The sequence below is a fragment of the Athene cunicularia genome, assembly GCF_003259725.1.
Source record: "Athene cunicularia isolate RWA chromosome 10 unlocalized genomic scaffold, athCun1 chr10_part1, whole genome shotgun sequence".
Classification (NCBI taxonomy): domain Eukaryota; kingdom Metazoa; phylum Chordata; class Aves; order Strigiformes; family Strigidae; genus Athene; species Athene cunicularia.
Window position 1 is genome coordinate 879,251 of NW_020799112.1, and position 19,633 is coordinate 898,883.

The 19,633-nt window shown below is 40.8% G+C and overlaps 1 protein-coding gene across 9 annotated transcripts in view; it reads right to left on the bottom strand.

The window, feature by feature from the left end:
* Positions 1 to 19,633, bottom strand: part of MYO9A (myosin IXA) — a 165,641-nt gene that overhangs the window by 56,870 nt on the left and 89,138 nt on the right. For all 9 annotated transcript variants that reach the window (XM_026855665.1, XM_026855664.1, XM_026855662.1 and 6 more), the window contains one exon: positions 10,166 to 10,300. In XM_026855665.1, coding sequence (XP_026711466.1) covers positions 10,166 to 10,300 — 135 coding nt within the window. The remainder of the gene's footprint in view (positions 1 to 10,165; positions 10,301 to 19,633) is intronic.

Consider the following 19,633-nt stretch of genomic DNA (forward strand, 5'->3'; position numbering starts at 1 on the left):
ACATGCTCTATTACAAACTACTCCATATCCAGCCAGGGTTAACAGTATGTAAAATCAAATGCTAAAAAGCATAATTAGAGGAGAAAGCATTAAATATGATTTTTAAGCTCATCATCTAGAGTATCGTGCTCACTGAGGGCTATTGCTCCCAAAATCATATTGTAAAATTAAGAGGTGGTTGGAGAGAGTGATCAGGAGCTTGAAAAATTTAGGAGGAGAGGAGCATGGAAACCAAAGAAGAAATGAAACAGGAGATGTGATAAAAATACAAAATAATAACCATGTTTCCCATCTGTCTTAAAGCACAAAACTGAGGGATTAGTAAAATCAAATCAAAAGGCAGTGAAAAAATCAGGCCTCAATGTAAGGGTGTGAGTTTTTCCATGATATATGAAATTTGTTGCCCTATGACAGGATACCAAATGTAAACAATTTGCCAGGGTGTAAAGAGGTCTGGAAGGTGTGGGGCATCCATCCACACAGCCTGCAAGCCAAGAGCACCTCAGTATTTCAGTGCCCAGGAGGCAGACATCTTATACTGTAGGGATATTGCCATTAGTCACAGTGAAAATTAAGAAGCATCCCCAAAAGGTAACATATAAAACCCAAAGACAGGGATGATGGTCTCTCTTCTTTCCTGGGAATGAGGCAAGGCTGATGGTAAAAAGAGCAGTAAAACACAGCATGCAGTGCTGCTTCAGGTTTTATCAAGTCCAGCTTGGAAATTAGAGCATATTAAAAAGAAAACATAAACCAAAATGATTAATTATCTGAATGGAACTGTGTGCAAGGGAAGTGTAGCATTTTCTGTTTCCTGTTTCAAAATGCTCAAGTAAATCAGAAGAGCAGAGGAAAACCCAATCAGCTCATTCACCTCTTACCAGACAGAGCTAAATAAACCCCAGGAGTTTATCTGCCTGAGCCTTTCATTGCTGAGGCATAGGAAAACCTTGTTTACACAATGAAAATTCACAAAATAAAGCAGGAAATAACTGAAAAATTCCTTTTTTCCACTCCTTAGCTCCATGCGGGAACACTTCCCATCATGTTCCCATTGTAAAAACTCACGTAATCCAGAGCGATATGCTCCAATGAGATAGACAGGCAGATACTTTTGGATGTCTAAATATATATATATATATATATATATTGCCTAAAAATTCATGACTAAACAGAACTGGGTGTGAAATTCCTCTCTTTTTGACTCTAACACTGTCTGCTTCAGGCAGCGTCTGCAAAGTAAGAAACTAGTAATTAAACTCCCTTCCACGTCTCTCTCCATTCTTTGCCAGTTTAAAATAATTTCAAAATATTCTTTAAAAATATTACAATGGCACCCACAAAAATATAAACCTTTGCAAATACAGGCTTAGAGTCACAAAACAAGTGTATAAACTGTTTATGTCTTGATTGCTTACCCAGTAACAAGGTGCCATCAAACTAGAAGATGCTGATGGACAAGAAGGTATGAATAACGCCTCAGAAAAGCTCAGTTCAAAAATTAGAAACAAAGCCATATTTTGCAAACTATATTGAAAAATTTCCAGGAAAGAATAGCATATTTAATGTTTTTAAAATTACATTAGAATAAGTCATTTTTTATATGATAAACTAAAGGAGATAAACTTGGTAAGAGCTCCTTTCTGGATACATTTGTACACATATGTATCCTAAAATCCATCTTGGGGAGCTTGGGAAAGCTTTTCCAAGGCTGGAAATGGCAGCAAGGCATGGGGAAATCTCTCCATCTAGGAGAGATCCACCCAGGATCCATCCACCCAGGAATGAATCCATCCCATGGAGGATTAATCGCTCATTCAGCAGGCAGGCATTGTGAGCCAGTCCCAGCAGATTCATCCCACCATAATTTGATAATTAAAAGGAACTTAATATGATAAATCATTGAGATGGGAAAACCTTATTATAAGAGAGTTCCTGAATGAGACCAGTGTCTGGTTTGGTGCTGGTGCTTATGTGCTGCAGACGAAGCGGATGCCTCACGTTCCTGACATCCCTCCAGAAGAGGATGCCGAGGCTGATGATGCTGATGTTTTCATTTATGACCAAGGATTTTTATGTTTGTTTTCAATATAACTAGAAAAGGAATTTATACATGTAGTCATATATAAAAAAAGTATATATATATAAAAATATATTTTTAATAATGTGCCACAGACACAGTATATATAAATATGTATCCACATGTCCACATGTTCTATAAATACACAATCTATAAACAGGTTTATAAGCTGCTCTGTTTTAATGACACCATCTGGCAATGCAGGGGTTCTGATAAACAGCCTTCCCCTGTATTTCTTCTGCTGCCCAGTTTTAAGCTGCAAACCACTTACAGAGCATTGGCAGATGGCTTTGAAGCAAAGGTGCTCCTCGAGATGGTCTTCTCCTTTGAGGTGACCATTTCAGCAGCTCCTCAGCAAATGGCAAGTGAATTTCGTTTTGAGGCTGATCCTTTGCTCACTGACAACTTCCCATCTGCTTCACTTACGCAGTCTGAGACTAATTTTTTTTGTAATTTGGATTGTCCATCATTAGTGTTCTAAAATAGCAGGTTCAGCCCAAGGTTTCATGCACGTGGCCATACGAGCTATGCCAGCTCTGCAGCATCCATCTCTGAGCTCAAATCAGCTCCCTATGCTTCAGTGGCAACAGCAGGTTTCCATCATAAATTATATTTTGCTCTCAGAATGGGGAAAATTGGTTTTGCATGATTCAGCTGGCAAAACACCATGAACTCCTTCGCTCCCTTTGCAGGAGCATTCTTCTTCCCAACCTGCTCTTACAAGAGCCAGGAGAAGCATGAGCCTAAACATGCTGCGTGATCTGCTGGCAGATTGACTTCTTTAATTTCTTGCTATGCAAATGAAAGAGGAAAAGAAATATACACATTGATGCAGTCTTTGCAAGATGTATCAGGCTTAGCAAATGTGTACGGGACCTCCACAGTGGTCATGGTCAACACCAGACTGGTGGTCCAGGTTATATATCTTCTTCACCTTCCAGTCCCCACCTGAAACTTGTGTCTCTAAATACGCTTCCTCCCAACTCCTCTCTCAAGCTTACAGTAGGCTTATAGCACTCCCTGTTACATATACACACACACACATATATATCGTCGTCTTATGCTACCCCTATAAAATATTGTTACCATGCCAAACCAACTGGCAGGAATTTTGCACTTAACAAGTGAAAGAACCATGGTCAGGATGGACCATCCAATTCTGCCTCAATACGACGTTCTTCCAGATAGGTTGAATTATTTTAGAGGCTTTCAGAGGTTTCTCACTCATCTTATTGCTTAAAAAGAAAGGAGCTCACACTGCATAATGTTGTCCTATGAAAATCCACCAATGTGCATTGAGGTCCTTTATCTTTAAAGAAAACTTGTTGATCACAAGTATTGCTAGTGCTTTTTTTCTGAAATAACCAACCAGAGATTTCATTATGTCATTACATAATTTAGCTCAAAGATATAGGGAATGTGCAAGAATTTGCCCATGACTGTAGTTCTGGACTATGACTCTAAGAGACCAGTACAGAAGTATCCTAGATCATCCTAGAGCACACCTAGTGCTCTCCAGAGCAGAGTGTGCACTGGGGTGTGGGAAGAAAATTATTTTGTGCCATTAATAAATAAAAATTGGTGTTTATTTCATCTTCACCTCACCCTTTTTTAATTTCTACTTTTTGAAGGGGTTTCATAACATACATAATATTAGTACATGTATATAATTTGAAAATCATTAAATATACATGTATTGGACTGCATCTCAGAGCAGGTGCCAGAGGAAGGTCAGGTTCAGTGTTCCCAGGACAAACCTGACCCAAAGGCACAGGGCTCCAGCTGGGTTAGGGGGACAGGACTGTCCCCTGGTACAGTCCATACCCACATATATTTAGCCAATATATTTGAGTAGGAACCACAATCAGCAGAAAACATCATCTAACTGGAAAAAGTCAAGGAACCATCTCAGAGAAGAGGAAAAAAGGGCTCAAGAGATGAGGACTTGGGAGAGGGATAACAGCACCTGGAGCGAGGTATCTGCAACTTGGAGAGCTCCAGGAAAGAGCATGAGATGTGGGATAGAAGAGGGGATTTGAGTGGAGGAACTGAGTCAGTTTGGGGAGGACACAGCACTGCTGCAAGCAGAGCCCCAGGATGTGCGTGGATGCTGCAGGATGCCTGGTGACATTCACCTTAGCTTGTCTGGCTCACAAAAAACATCGGCGAAGGACAAGACATAGGGGCATCACTGAGATAAACTCTTAATCAATATAACTTTTGCTTTTGCTTGCTGCAAGAAACTTAATTTCTAAAGCAGCACACATTGCTAAGTCACTGTTGCAAGATTGTCCCATGTAGGTGACAAGCAGAGGGACCGTGACAATCACAGTCCTCCTCTATGACAGCTGTTTCCAACACACCCAGGAACACCAAACCCTCTTCAGATCATCTGCAGCACAAACCACCTCCAACTCCATACTTCATTAAGGAAAGGACTGTATGGAACCCGCTGACCAAAAGCCATGTGTAGTATAAAGTGGTGATAACCACGTTGAACCTACCTGATAATCTCACTAGCTTTTTACCCAAATAGTTCTTCTCTAGCACGACTGTGTTTGTTTTATTTTTTTTATTTAAAAAAAAGCATGGAGTTTCTGTTGTCCATCTCCAAAATCAATTCTGCTTTTTTCTCTTTTTCCTAGGCAAAATACGAGCTTGAACTTTAAAATTACACATTACCCAACCTGCAATCAGGAGCTCTCAATGCATTTATCTCAAGTTTTATATGCTGTCAACCAAAATTATGATATTTTCACAAACACTGCGCTTCACAGATACAGTACTTCTCTGCACTGAGCTTAAATTAAAGGTCAGAGAATCAATCAAACAAACAAAAAAGCAACCCAAACCTGCTTCTTTCAAATACCTAAATACCTAATTTTAGCGTAGACAAGATCTAGAAAATCACTGCATCTTTTACACGACTGGATCTCACCAGGAAGCTTTCTAGAGTATTTTCTAGTGATATTTTAAGCACGTTTTCTAATTTCTCTACCTAGGATGCTGTTACACAGAGTTAATGCTACTTGTGGGGGTTCATATATTATATATGGCAGGAGAGGTTGGAACTAGATGGTTCTTTAAGGTCCCTTCCAACTCAAACTACTCTATGATATTACTGTATATATACATATTATATTATGATATAATCTATGAAATAATGTATCATATAATTTTTATTATACCTATATATTATGAACATTCAATATCCGGAAAAATCCAGGAACAAGGAAAAGAAGCCCCTCTGAACCCAGCCCTGGCCATGAAGCACCCCAGGAGGGGAGGGACCCAAGCCAATGCTTTGGGGAACTGATTATGACCAGAGTTGTGTTTTATTTCAATCCTTCTTTTTTTTTCCCCAAATGTGAGTTACATATGATGGCGTATTGCCAAATAATAAATCAATAACTTGTGCAGCTTGTTATTTCTCCATGTGTCATGGCACACAGCTGACGGCAGCATTTTTCAGAGGGCATCTGCTCTCCCATCTCCAATGAAAACAGAAATTTGAACTGAGCATCCTAGTCCCCATCAACTGACTTCTGATGGTTGGGCTTTTGTCTTCAGAGGCAATGAAGAGGCATTTACACCTAACCAGAGTGATGAGATACAAAAAAGACCCTTACTGGAAAGAAGAGAAGAAGAGAAAGACTCTTTTTCATAATTTATTTTAAATTTATTTAAATTTTTGTATATTTTTTTCTCTAAACAACATGGAAGGCTGCTGGGAGACAGAGCAGCAAGTCCTGAGAAACCCTGTATATCCAAGATGCTTTAAAATATCACAGGCATAGCAGCCGTTTCACAGACACCTATCACTGCGTCCTGGCACAAATTAATGCGCTTTTTAATTAATTCACTCCCACTGCAATAAACAAATTGCTATAATGTTCATGATTTAGTTCAGACTGCCAGATTTCTCTACCAATTACGCAGGACCAGTAAAGCCTACAGACCTCCCCAAATACTTATGGAGCTTTACATGGCTCAGCAAACATTTCACAGGATGTGTTACCTTTATGAAATGAAGCTTTTCTATCTGAGAAGGCCGAGGATTGGCAGCTGGGACATCAAGCTCACCAGGGACCCCCACCAGAAAACAGACTTTGCTCAACCCCTGAGCTCACGCCAATTGATTGTAATTTCAAATAATATATTCTTTTTTTTAGTCTCAACCTCAGTTACTCATAATTTTTTTTAAAACAATAAAAGGATGTCTTTGAAATTGAGGTTTGGTGGGTTACAAAAGGTAGAAAATGGGGTTGAAAAGAACTTAAAACAGCAATGGCTGACTTCTCTAACTTTGCGACGTATCAGCTGAAACAGGGAAAGGTGGGTGGGGTGGGGGTGACTGAAAAGCTGAGTATCGGATGAGCCTGAGCAGGGATTGGGGAAGATTAGCGAGGTCAAAGATGACAGCATTTGGAGAACAGGATACTTCAAGAAATAAAAACTTGTATTCTTGGCCCTCAAACTGTCAAAGATCTGGAAACTTGGAGGAAACTCCTATCATGTGTGCTATCTTACTGGTGACTTCCAAACATCTTCATACACAGGAATTATTTCGTGCAATGTCCTAAAAACAAACAAACAAAGAGGCAAGTTGCAATACAAAAATGCTATTTTCCTCTCCCAGATGCACCTGGGTGTTATCTGACATCACGGCAGCTCTGGGCTCATCTGCTCTGCAGAGGAGGCCACTGAAGGAGGCCACGGGGATGGAGCAGGGAACCGCTGAGGTGTGATGCTCTGATAGCACCTAAGGAGACCAAGAGCTATGGGCACATCTCACCTGAAGTCACCAGCCCGAGGAAGTAATGAAACCATGCTGTCTGGAAGGCCTAAACACGTCTGCACATTGTGTGGAGCCTGGTGAGGGACACTCCATCCCCCTGCTACCCAGAGCAAGCGCTGCAGCAGTTGCAGCCACCAGCTGCAGCCCCTCATCCAACCCCCACCCCATAAACCTGTGAGATACACTAGGAGAAGAAAACCATTCTTGCTGTGTGACAGGGCAGGCTGTATTTAAGTTATGTTTCCTGCAATAGCAGACTTTTTAGATTAATAAATAAATCATTATCAGTCCAAATCCAAGAGTTTGCCTATACAGATAGACCAGGATTTATAAGCCTGGGCTTTACCACCTGGTTAGGGTTTGTCTTTCCTGTACTCTTCCACCATCTGCTAAAGCATAATCCCACATATCATGAATCATCACTAAGGCTTCCTTAACGACGGTCTTTATCCAAGACAGTATTCTAACATTTACCATTTTTTGCCTTCTCCTCCTGTTGTACTACAGAGGGCAGAAATGCATAACGCTTATTCTCATGGTTGGCTTAACGAGAGGAGGCTGCTATTGCAAAGACCTTTGCAGACTCTTGGTACGCAGCACAACAGCAGCTGTATTTATAGGAGGCATCAGGCTGAAGCCAGACTGCCCGAAGATGCCTCAGTCGGTTGTTTGCAAACCACTGGAAATAGCGTTGTCTTCAGTCAGAAGGTTTAAAAACAGATTTGCAAGTCTCATTGTATTAGATTTCACCAAAGAAAAAAAAAAAAGAAAGGAATGGTTAAAATAATCCCACGCTTCTGTTGGATTACTTCGTTGTAGGTATTTTGGTTTCCATAACATCAGCAGTATGCCACAGCAACAATTACATCATGGTTAAATACAACCCTTGCACACAAATTCTATCATGATTTTAAGAAAAATCCTTAGCAAATACTTAAATTTCATTTAGCAGAAGTGCCCAAATATCTCAGCAATCTGTCTTCAGCCTCCTGCGAGTTTTGGAGATACAAGCTTTTCTCTGGATGCAAAGAAGGACCCCTCCAACTTCAAGTACCAATCATCAATAACCCCACTTGTTTTACAGCTATCAAGACATCAAACAAACCCTCATAAACCCATAAATATCTCTGATAAAATCACAATTCAAAGTAATATAACTATCTTGATGTCTTGAAACACAGTATTAACTACCTACTCTTCACCTGTAGACTGGCAATTATCATTAAAAAGGCAGGGTAACCTTGTGGCCAGCCAGGAAGGAATGATATTCTGAAGACCCAAGATCTGAATATGTATCATCAAGTTTTGTTTCCATCAAATCCACTCCTCCACATGCAGCACATAATTCCAAGAGGAAAAGAAAATGATGAAACCATACAGATAATTCACCCAAGAATTAGCACTCACGCAGATGTACGGTTATTTATATTTACAAAAAGCAAACTATATAGAGATGACGGTATTTTCCATCAGCAGAACTCGCAGTGCTTCAGCCCTAGATAGATGACGTGCTCCGGCATTAAGAACTGGAACAAGCCCCTTGCAATCAGATACCTCCACACTGCTCCTCTCATCCATTCAGCAAATACTGACTCTAATGACTTCATGTGCTTGACAGATTTATAGGAGAAAGCTAATTAGGTCACTGGTTATAAGCTGGTCCAAGGAGAATTACAAATTGCTGCAATCAGGAGGTCTGCATATACCCTGGGCTCAGGGAGGAACACTGACCTGCTAGGAAATCCCAGCCCAAGCAGCAAAATTCCCTCATGCATGACAGCATCTCGGCTCACTCCTGAGAAGCTGGCGGAGGCTGCTGAAACCCATGTGCCCTGAAATCCCACCTCACCGAGGTATCACCTCTCTCCAGCTTTCAGGTAGGGTCCTCCCTCCCCAGGTCTTTTCTAGAAAGGGTATCAGTTACCCTTATAGGAAAATATAGCTATACTGACTTTGCAATAGTTTTTTAGTCTGCCTTTTTATGGCAGATAATGGTAAAACAGACCCTTTCTTAGAAATACAGACAAGTCTTCCCACTAACTTCTTAGAGCATTTTTTGAGTAGGGTACATTGGCATACAAAGACCAGTTAAATAACTGAAATAAAATGGGTTTGAGCAGCTTTGCTGCACCTTCTTGACCAAAAAAAAAGCTACCAAAGAAGCATCGAACTCGAGAGCAAACATCCCCCAAATGGTCCACTCAGGCCTATAATGCTTATTTTTGACCATCCTCATATTCAAGGAGACTTCTCAGATCTCTTATAACACTGTGGAAGCCCAAAATGAAACTGTCTCAGGGTTTCTGGGAAGGGCTGGTTTAATTCTTTGATCTCAGCTGGACTCAGGCCGCAGAGCACAGCTCATCAAATGCTAGCTCTACCGAAACTAATGATAAGGAGGATTTCCTTTGACCTCACCCAGAGAAGAATTTCACCCAAAGGGAGGGCACGCAGACTGGCATTAAATAAAAAAAAAAGTCAATTTGAAGGTCTATAACATATTTACGGTATTATACGCCCAATTATATGTTGTGCATTCATGAAACAACATGTACTTTAGCACTTTTCTTGTCCTACTTGTTATTAAATAACAAATTGTGTTTGGAGAAGCCTCCTCCCATCCTAATTAATAGACTATGCCATCTTGTCATGTATGTTACCTGCTAAATTATGGCCTGTATTTTTGTTATCTCTCTCATAGCACATTAATTTGAGGCTGGAAAGCAACATCCAGTCTTAGAAAACCTAAAGCAAAGCTTAAAGTTCAACCTTTCCTAATCTGCCATGGCTATTGAAGGTCATAAGGACCTCGTCTGACCTTGCAGAACATGTATGAGAGTAACATTTCCCCTCCCTCCACACAAATTAACACTGGAAAGCAAAAAACCACCAGAAGACAGGGGTGGCATTTTAAACAGATGCCAAAAAATAACTTTTATGTGATATTAATGACACAGCAAGAAGCCCAGGCAAAGGTAAGAAAGAAATTGCTCATGGATGATCCCTCTGAGCATATCCCAAAGAGACAAAAGAGTGATGGTTAAGGTCTTCATGATGTTTGAGGATACTTGTATCCCAAAATGTTTATTTAAATTCAGTAAATCTCTGGCTTGATTTTATTTTACAGGTAGCAGTAAGTCATATGGTAAATTAGAAGTTAAATTTGAATAATTCAGTGTACACTCCTTAACATAAAAGAATTAAAGGGACAATTTAAGAACTTTATCAGTGCCACAAACGCATGTCAACACCTACTGGCATCAGTGAGTAAATATTTCCAGACCTACCTGTTCAAGTTTAAAGATGTGTTGGTTAAAGTAGTGCTGCAAGCGCTCATTGGCGAAGTTAATGCAGAATTGTTCAAAACTATTATTTTCATAGTCTTCAAACCCAAAAATATCAAGTACTCCAATGGATAAAGTCTGCAAGGAAAGTCAGAATGAGGATCAGAATAAAATCACAAGAAGTAAATTTTTTTTTTTGTACTCAGTACATAATCAAAAGCATACAAACAGAATTAAATATACTTAATAGCAGGACTTTTAATTTTTACTGAAATTGTTGATATTATGCCATCTGGAAGACTTCACCTACATCAGAGAGACAACACGTAACTTCAGATATCTGGAAAAATAGCCTTTTTCAAAAAGAAAATTCCTTTTAGAGTTGTTTTGGTTTTTTTTTTTTTTTTTAATTTATAGACAAATTACCATCTTTGAAGAAACCTGAACGCAGTTCCAAGTTATTCTATTGGATCTAACACAGTATTTATCCTTTGAGGGGTAAACAAGGGATAGGTTAGGAGAGATAGGTTAGGAGGGTTAGGAGGGAACGAGGGATAGGAAAAAAAAGCTTACACCGTGTAGACAGCCTACAGAAACATGCCTACAAGGTGAATACAGGATGTCTAAGCAAACATGCTCCAGCTGCCAAGTCTCCTGAAGAAACACCTGCACGGGATTTGCATGGAAATAATCAATTGCAATGAAGGAAAATAAGTCCGGTCAGAAGTAAAATAGTATCAAATATAAAATATCCACCTTGCATATCAGACGGATCAGATTAATGTCTCCCACTAAGAAGCGTAACCCAGATGGACTGATTTTTGGAGATGTTGGGTCACTTTACATCCGTAACACAAAAAGAGTAATGCTGCTGAAAAAGCGGGCTCAGATCCACCCCCTGAGTCAGGTTCCTTCACAGTTAAGAACAATGGCAACAGAGCTGTTAGGCAAATAAAACAAAAGCTCCTTCTCTAACCTAATGACCCAGGAGTGTGCTTTCCCTGCCTTCTGCACCCTTTGAAGACTCGGCTACTACTTGCTTTGAATGAAGGTCTCTGGCCAGGGAAGGGAACCAAGCCTCACTTCCCATGGATACTGTCCCAGGGCCCCGCACTCTGGCACAGCCATCCCAGCGCTGCCACCAGGACACAAGAAATGCTCTACAGGAGCAGCTCAACACTCCTCCCAGCCCAGCATCTCCAACCACGGCAGCAGGACATATCCCGGTATGATGGATGCAATCCTCCTGTTTGGTCCGGGCAGATGCTCAGCAAGTAGGTTTAACCAAAGTTAATCCTATTGTGTGAGGCTATCAGTTCAGCACTAAATCCCCCCAAAAACGGTTTGGCTGGAGACTGGGCTGGTAAATGGCCAAAACTGCATTAACACAATAGAAAATCTGCCTACAAATCAAGCACTTTATAAACATCTGCAGCTGTCAGGGTCCACTGAGCTCTCCCTCCATGGCACCTGCCGGCACAGCGGTTATCTCCCCTTGACTAGGGACACCTCTCAAGGTTACTCCTTGAGGCTGAGAGATCCCTCACTTGACCCCAGGCATCTATGGCTGGGTAAGTGACATCTTTTGCATACATGTAACATTTAAGATACATATAGTAAGCTTAAGTGATAATCTTTGCAACCCATACTAACTTTAAGTGCAGTAAATAGTAGAGTATTGACCGCTAATCCATCTGTATTTATGAAATATTTTACATACGTAAGTGGCATACTGGTTAGAACACAACAAACTAACTGCAAACTCAGATCTGAGTGATCTCTGACTCTTCTTCTGCAACACCTGGGTATGTCAGCATGGCTCTTCTGTGATTCATCACCCTATTCTCCCAGCACCCACAATTTTGGGATGAGGGAGATGGCACCTCTGTGCTCCCTCTAGTTCATAGGTAAAGAGGTACACAGCCTTTTTTTCCTTTAACCCACTGACGTTGTGATCCCTCACAGTCTCTCAGGCCAACTTTTAGAAGTCCACAACAGAGAAGTGTTTTCTTTTACTAAATTCATACCCCATAACATACATCACAGGATTTGGTGAGTTACAGTCCTAAAATGCCTTTTTTCAACCACTCTGATGATTCAGTGAACCTGAACTGTGTCCCACCCCAGGCTTTTCTCCAAACTGAAGAGCCAAAGCCTGTTTGGTCTCTCCGCTAACAATGACCTCTTGAGACACTCTTCAAGACATGGGTGCATCACGTTTTTTATGTTGGCAAAACAAGGTCAACACTGCTGTGAATTCACAGCTTGCTTTGCAACCTCCTGGCCCCTTCTCTCCTCCCAAACCAAGCCTGCTCCCCCACTACCAGCCAGGCAAGGGGCAGCAGTGGACCCCTGGCCATGCGTATGTTGGCCTGCAAGCAAGTGTAACCCATCACTCCCTGGCTCAGATTATCCTTCCTTCCCTTAATGGAAGTAGAAATGCGGACCTTTCTCCTTCATGTAGGCACTGGTTTTCATAAAACTTGAGCCCTCTGCCTACTGAATGAATGTGGTAAACCCAGAGGAAGAAGGACATGGGGATGTGACAGGAGATAAACCTCACTGACACAGGGAGCCTGGGTGAAAAACAAGCTTAAGTAGGTATAATTTCTGCTGCAGCTTCCAAACCTGTATATGACTGTTCTGTTAAGCAAATAATTAATAATTAGTTACAAATAAAACTCAAGTGTGTGTCCACCTAGCAAGCCTGTTGTCATCAGAAACAGGGTGAAGAGCCTGAAGGACACATGCATGGAGAGCTCCACCAGCAGTTCATTAGTGGACAATGCTTGGGGGTCTAACCAAAGTCATCTCACTTATATGAGACAATTAATTAAATAAAAATATTAAGAAAGGTTAAAGCATTAGCACTGGTCAAATGAACCAAACCTCAAGCAAGGAGGAGAAACACCTCCTCTGCTCCACCTCAGAAGAATCTGAGAGCTGCCAGACACACTGGTTTTAATTTTATTGGTCTTATCTGCACTCTGGATTTCATAAGACTACCTTCCTAAGACTATCCTGACTCCACTGCCAGAAATATAAACCAGAGGATCCACAAGCCTCTATTGCAGCTCGTCCACTTCAACAGATCACATAACATAGGAGGAAAATACTCCTGTGCTCAGCTCCTGACCAGGGAAACACCTAAGGCTGGAACAGACACAGCTGCTGTGGGCAGAGCAGCCACTCAGTTTGTGAGATGAAGCTTTGGACTTTGGCTACTGGAATAAGTGAAATCACAATTTAAAGAGCATATAAGCACAACAATAAGACTCTAACCCATTTTCCCAAGAGATCTTTGGCTACCTTATCCTTCGTCCAGGCTTCTCCCCCTATTCCAGGGCCAGACAGACTGCCCTCACCCCCAGCCATGCCATAACAAGGATGACTACTGAAGGTCCTTGGCTAGTTTCCCAGGAGTTTGCATCACTCGGCAAAATGCCCATGAGAAACAGCCGTTTGACCAGAAGATGGAAATTGGGAAGCCACTGGACCAAGGCCTGAGCCTGGCAGAGGGATCCACTCTCACTCGCTGCTTTCCAAGTCAAGCATCCTTCTCCTGCTTGTCCCAATGAACATGGCAACCCTTTTGTTCACAGATATAGTCATTAAATGACAGCCTAACAAGCACAAAATCTTTTTTTTTTTTTTTTAATTAAATAGATTTCAGTAAGAATTCTTCTTAAAGTCTTTGTATAATTATCAGCTCATATTTTATCTATATTATACATTGGAAAAAGTAATGATGGAAACAGGACAAAGTGACTTTCTTATCCACGACACCAACGTTCCTTTTGCATTGCCCTTGTGTAAGCAAATCCCAACCCCAACCACTCCACTGCCATGCCATCTTCTCCCTACAATCCACAAGAGCTCCCTAAAATGACCCTAGATAAAAGTCTCTATTGCACTTCATAAAAACAAGACTTTGAAGATAAAATGCTCACACTTCCAGAATCCTTACGGAATTACAGACATCAGCTTTCACAAGTGCCATGCTGATGCTCTGTGGAAATAGTTAAGACCCTGCCACAAGTGAACGCTTTAAACTGAACAAGGTTATCAAGCTCCCACAAACACAATTTAATATGAAATAGCAGAGTACAAAAAAACCTTCTCCTTTTTTCAATGCTAGTTCATGTACTGTGTTGAAACTGCTAGAAAATACATTCTAATGTGTGCATGTAAATACATTTATAAAGCAAAATAGAAGAGTTATATATAGAAAAAGATAGGCTCAGTTATAAAGGAATCCTATTAAAATATTATATTTTGAAGTTGTATAATTTTTTGGCTGACACCCAAAATTAAACAAGCTCAGAGAGGTAAAATGCACAGAACTAAAAATAAAAATAATGTGTATTTAACAAAATCACTGCAGGTATCAAACCACACATACAACTTGAGCAGGGTTAATTCTGCCATGGTTGTTACAGAGGGAAAACCATTTTTCTCACATCACTGATTATGTGGGTAACTCCCAAACACCTCCAGAATACAAATATTAAGATGTGGGGTGTTTTTTACAGTTTCACACCAGAGAAATTAGGGCAGAGCTCTGTGCTGAATCAGGTCATTTGGCCTCTGCTGCAGGAGGCAGCTTTGCAGAGTTCCCCCCAAGAAAGAGGTCAATGTGTGTAAGTTGGTAAAACTTTTAAAAATGACAAATTGGGAATTTAGTTTTATTTTTCTGCTTTCTGGCCAAAAAACTCTCATGATACCTACGTGAAAGGGTTAGATCAGTTTTTCCGTTATAAAGCAGCACAAATCTACCAATACATTCATTTCAGGTGAAAAAAAAAATTTCCATTAAGATATGTGTGAATGAAATTATTTTGTTAAACTGCCTGACAAAAACATGTAATCTGGCTGGTTTTAAGATTAACTTTGCAGTCCAATATTTAAAGAAAATAATCAAAAGAATTTTACATTTACAAATCTCATTCTTCCATTTCAAATTGACACTTTGAATGAGTGCCATAAGGAAACCATGCAAAGATATAATATAATTTAGACCTCAACTAGACAAGTCTAGTTTATGTGTTCATGTTGTTCCTTTATAAAAACTAACATCTAAAATTAACAAGTATGCAGCATTGACAAGCCTGCAGCAGACAACTGTATTACTGAGTATATAAAATCTATAGTGAAATTCCTGTAAGTAAAAGTGTACGTCTACGAGGATTTTTAAAATTTGAGTGAATCCTGGGTTAGTAAGCACTTTCTGGTTGAGATGATAAAAACTGACATCATGCTTTTCTAAAAATGTCACAGCCGTAACATTTAAACATGAGCATGACTTTTAAGGGTTTTGGCAAACAACGGTCTTGAAGCTGTGACGTGCTCTCCAGTTCCTAAACCACCAATAAATAGTGAGCACTGGCGCTGATTTATGTCACCCTGAATGCATGTTGGTGATGTCATTCTATCACGGAGGCATATTTCGGCAATCACAAATCGGTTTGCTTAAAATTTGGGGGGAAAATACTTTTTATTATTATTTTAAAATTTTTTACCTGTTAAAATTTTAAAATTTATTATTTTACAATATTCCAAAGCCAATACTGTAAAAAAGCCCCAAACCAAGCCATAAAACCATCACTACTAAATCTAAAAGGACTATCCCAAACTACATTCCCATAATATACATGATGACCTATTATATAAAGTGAAAGGCAGTGATTTGCTACAAATTTGGAAGTTGGGACTTAAAAATAATGAACAGACGGGCATTAAACCTGCTGCATGTTCAGCAATTCTTCCTCTGTTTCAGGTCAGATAGCCAAGTATTAACTAAATGATTAAATCTAAACGAATTTTCTACATGGTCATGAATTCTTTATGAATTCAACCATGAATTTTCTTCATGGCCATTCATTTTAATGAATTTTTCTTCATGGCAATAAATTCCATTCACCATCATCGATACATACGCAGCACCTCATCTGAAAACAACAGCAGGGTTATTTAGGAAGAAATTAAGACACTTCACATGAACCAAAAGGAAAAAAGCTTAAAAAAACCCCACCAAACCTTTGAAGAAATGCCTTTGTTCCACCACGATATACGCTATATCATCATTTTAAGCAAGGAGACGGACTTCCAAAAATTCTTAACCTAATTTATGGAAGGGGAATTAAATAACAGACTCTCTGAGGTTTGGTAATCTAGTTCTCAAGAGGAGAAAAAGTCTCCAACCTCATTAATAAAGGCCAAATTTCAGACAGTTTGTAGGGGATCATGAGATCATAAAAAAAGCTAAAAGTGATAGAGAGAAGACCAAGGAAAATTGAGTCGGAGTGAAACAGATACACAGCAGCACTGCTACAAGCATAAAACAAGCCGTATCAAGTAACTTATTCACAACTCGGCTCAGAAATAATATGCTACGAATCCTGTCAGCAAGCAAGATAAGCCAAATCCCACTGTGTTTTCCCAAAATAATTCACTGTACATTTAACTAAATTTGGATATCAAAGGTCTGATTTACATCTTCTAAATACTTGTTTGAAAAACAGTGGAAGAACGACAGCCGGGTGTTTATTTTTTTTTACCCAGCTTCATCTTTTGATCTTATCCTTACTGCTAACATCAAATAAACACACATATTGGGATATGAAAATTGTCTCCATTCCCATTGTCCCAGGCTCTCCTGGGGTTTGGACTTTGTTAAGATCTAGGTTTTCTTCCCACCTACCACCACACCACCTAGTCCACCAGCAATTAAATAGGCTAAACTAGCTATAAATAGCCTCCTCACCAAATACTGTCTGCACCAATGAATATTATATCCACCACTGGTTTGGCTGAGCATGAGTTTTGGTCTACATGGTTGTCCTAGGTGGCTGGGGCAATGCTGCTTAGCCCCAGGAAAAGGCCTTTGCTGGATGCAGAGGTGGCTGCACGTGTTTCAACAGCACGCGGATCGGAGAGCAAATCCGGCTTTTGTGTGCATGCCATATGTGCACCTCTAAGTATTTGTTGTCTTCTGCAACCTCCAACCTTCACGTCAAAACCCCGAGTCACCCCAACCAGGTGAATGGCAGCTCTGGTCAAGCCAATTTCTGTAAAAGCTACAAGCTCTCCACGAGTGTTTTTACAGGACAACTGTGTATGACCACTGAAATCAAAATTTACACTCACAAAGAGATATACTTTCATATTTATTTTTCTCATCAACTTCAGAAGCAGTTCTCTTCCCATATACACTCTGAATTCAGATGGGTTTGGGTCTTGCTTTACCTCTGCATAACATTACTGCCATATGAAAAAGCCCTCTGATGAAAATCCACCATCTGACAACCTTCTGAACCTTCACAACCTGTAGAATTATTTCAAAATGTATCTTAAAAGTCAGAGGCATATTGGTGGCAAGTATGGGCTGGGATTAAGCCAGGACGTTTGCTGCAGGGTGAGTCACATATTACCCACCCACTGCAAACTCAGGAGTCAGTAACCTTTCACAGCGAGGCGCAAGACTGTATTTTTTTTTCATAAATCAGAGACTCGGGGTGTTCAGGAGATTTTTTTGAGGGAGCTGGTAGATGCCAGCAAGTAGATGTCATCCAAGTGCTGAGATCTTGCTTTGCTGCAAGGACCTACTTCCCAAGGTCTGGAGCTGCTCCTGCTCCCAGTCCACCTTCCAGTTACTCGTTGGGGTTGTCCAACCTCAAGACCACATACAGGAGATTAAGAAGAACCTATAACCTCATCTGGGGTTTCTTCAAGCCCAAGATGAAAAGGATTTCAAGAGGATTGTGAAGTGGTAGGAAAAACCAAATTAACCGGCATCACCTTGGTTCCTCCAGGGCGGAGAAGCCTGGTAATCGGTGGTTGGTGTCTCAGGGGCAGCCGCAGAGCCCAGGATGCCCTCGGCCGCTCGCTGGCAGTGACGCTATTCCTTGAGGGCAAAGGAGCAGTTATTCCCAGGCCTGCCCGGTCCAGGCAAGTGCCTCTCCTCCCTCTGTGCTGGAAGGACCCAAGTTGGGGGCTAAAAAAAGGGGTGAGGAGGTGACACTATAGAACAACTTGAGAGAAAACCGGCTAGTCAATGTTTAATGAAGCTGCTCTCTGCAGCCCTGTGCAATGCACATAAACTCTCTCTTCAACCTCTCTGCCCAGAAACCAGGCAAGATTCATGTTTTCATGATTTCTGGGGACTCATGAAAATCAATCACTGATCATAGAGGACTCTGAAAATAAACCTAATTACATTTCTGTCTCTAGAAATAGATATTTCTTGGTGTTTTGTGCACTACCTTCCTGTTTCAGAAAACCTGGCCCACGTACAGCCCCGGAGTGACTCGCTGGATCCTGCTGCCCGTACGAGCCTGCACGTTCCCGCAGCGCCGGGTCCTGGGCGTTAGCCAGCGCAGGCGGATCTGCTCTTGCGCAAGGGCAACACTGCTCCCAGCACACTGCCTGACCTGGATTTTATGGCTACACAGTGCGAGTTTGAGGAAAAAAAATCCCAAAGAGTCAGAAAACTGGGAACTGGGAATTCAGTGATATAGGGAGACAGGCAAGGGGAAGGTGGTTACACCGCACAGGAGTCTTGGCTGGAGGAAGCAGAGGGTTAATGTGCAGCGGCAGTGCTGGAACACGGCATGAATTTGGGCTGTTCTGGCTCTTACCTGCTGCAATTTGAGGTTGGGAACCAAAGTTTAATGGCCCATAAACACCTACTGCTGTGCCTTGCTATTTCAGACATGCTAAACAATCCTAGTCTGATTTTGTATTTACATATTACGGAACAGATAATATTTTTTAAAAAAATCACTGGATCATTTAAAAAAATTTAATTAGTATTTGAGATGCATTTCCTTCTCAAAATGAATCCACATTATCTGTTTCACCAAATATACCTACAGTGTTGGGTTTGTTGTTTTTTTCTTCTGACAGCCTAGAAAAAACTTTTGATGACTTGGAAAAAAAATCATGAGAGAACACAACATTTTTAGTAAAATATTAAACAGAGGGAGAGGAATCACGTGCAGTCAGAAGACATGCTGGATGTTACCTGCTTTAACAACCTTCTTGTCAGAAAAGCATATTACCAAATTTTATATGCATGTATTTATTTCCAGTCTATAATTACACTCTGCAAGCATTTCTATGGAGTTAAATAAAGGACCAGCTACACTGCAAGCCTCTGCAACTTCGACCCTACAGCATAATTCAAACATAATGTTAGTGCTTAGCAAAACAATCCTCCTTTTGGCAGCTGCAGCTTCAGCTTGGATGTACAACCCCCCCAAAAAACCCACAGCTGCTGGCCCATGCCCAAAATTTGCAAGCCAAGGGTAGCTGGTGAGCTGCAAGCCCGTGCGTGCATGGACACATCCGTGCACCCGTGCTTTCTGGGGTCAGCATCCCCCTGCCACAGCAAGCACAGATGAATACACAAGATGTTCTGGAGAGGATGTTCTGGGTTGTGGCATCCAACTCCTGCTATCACAGGAAATGTCA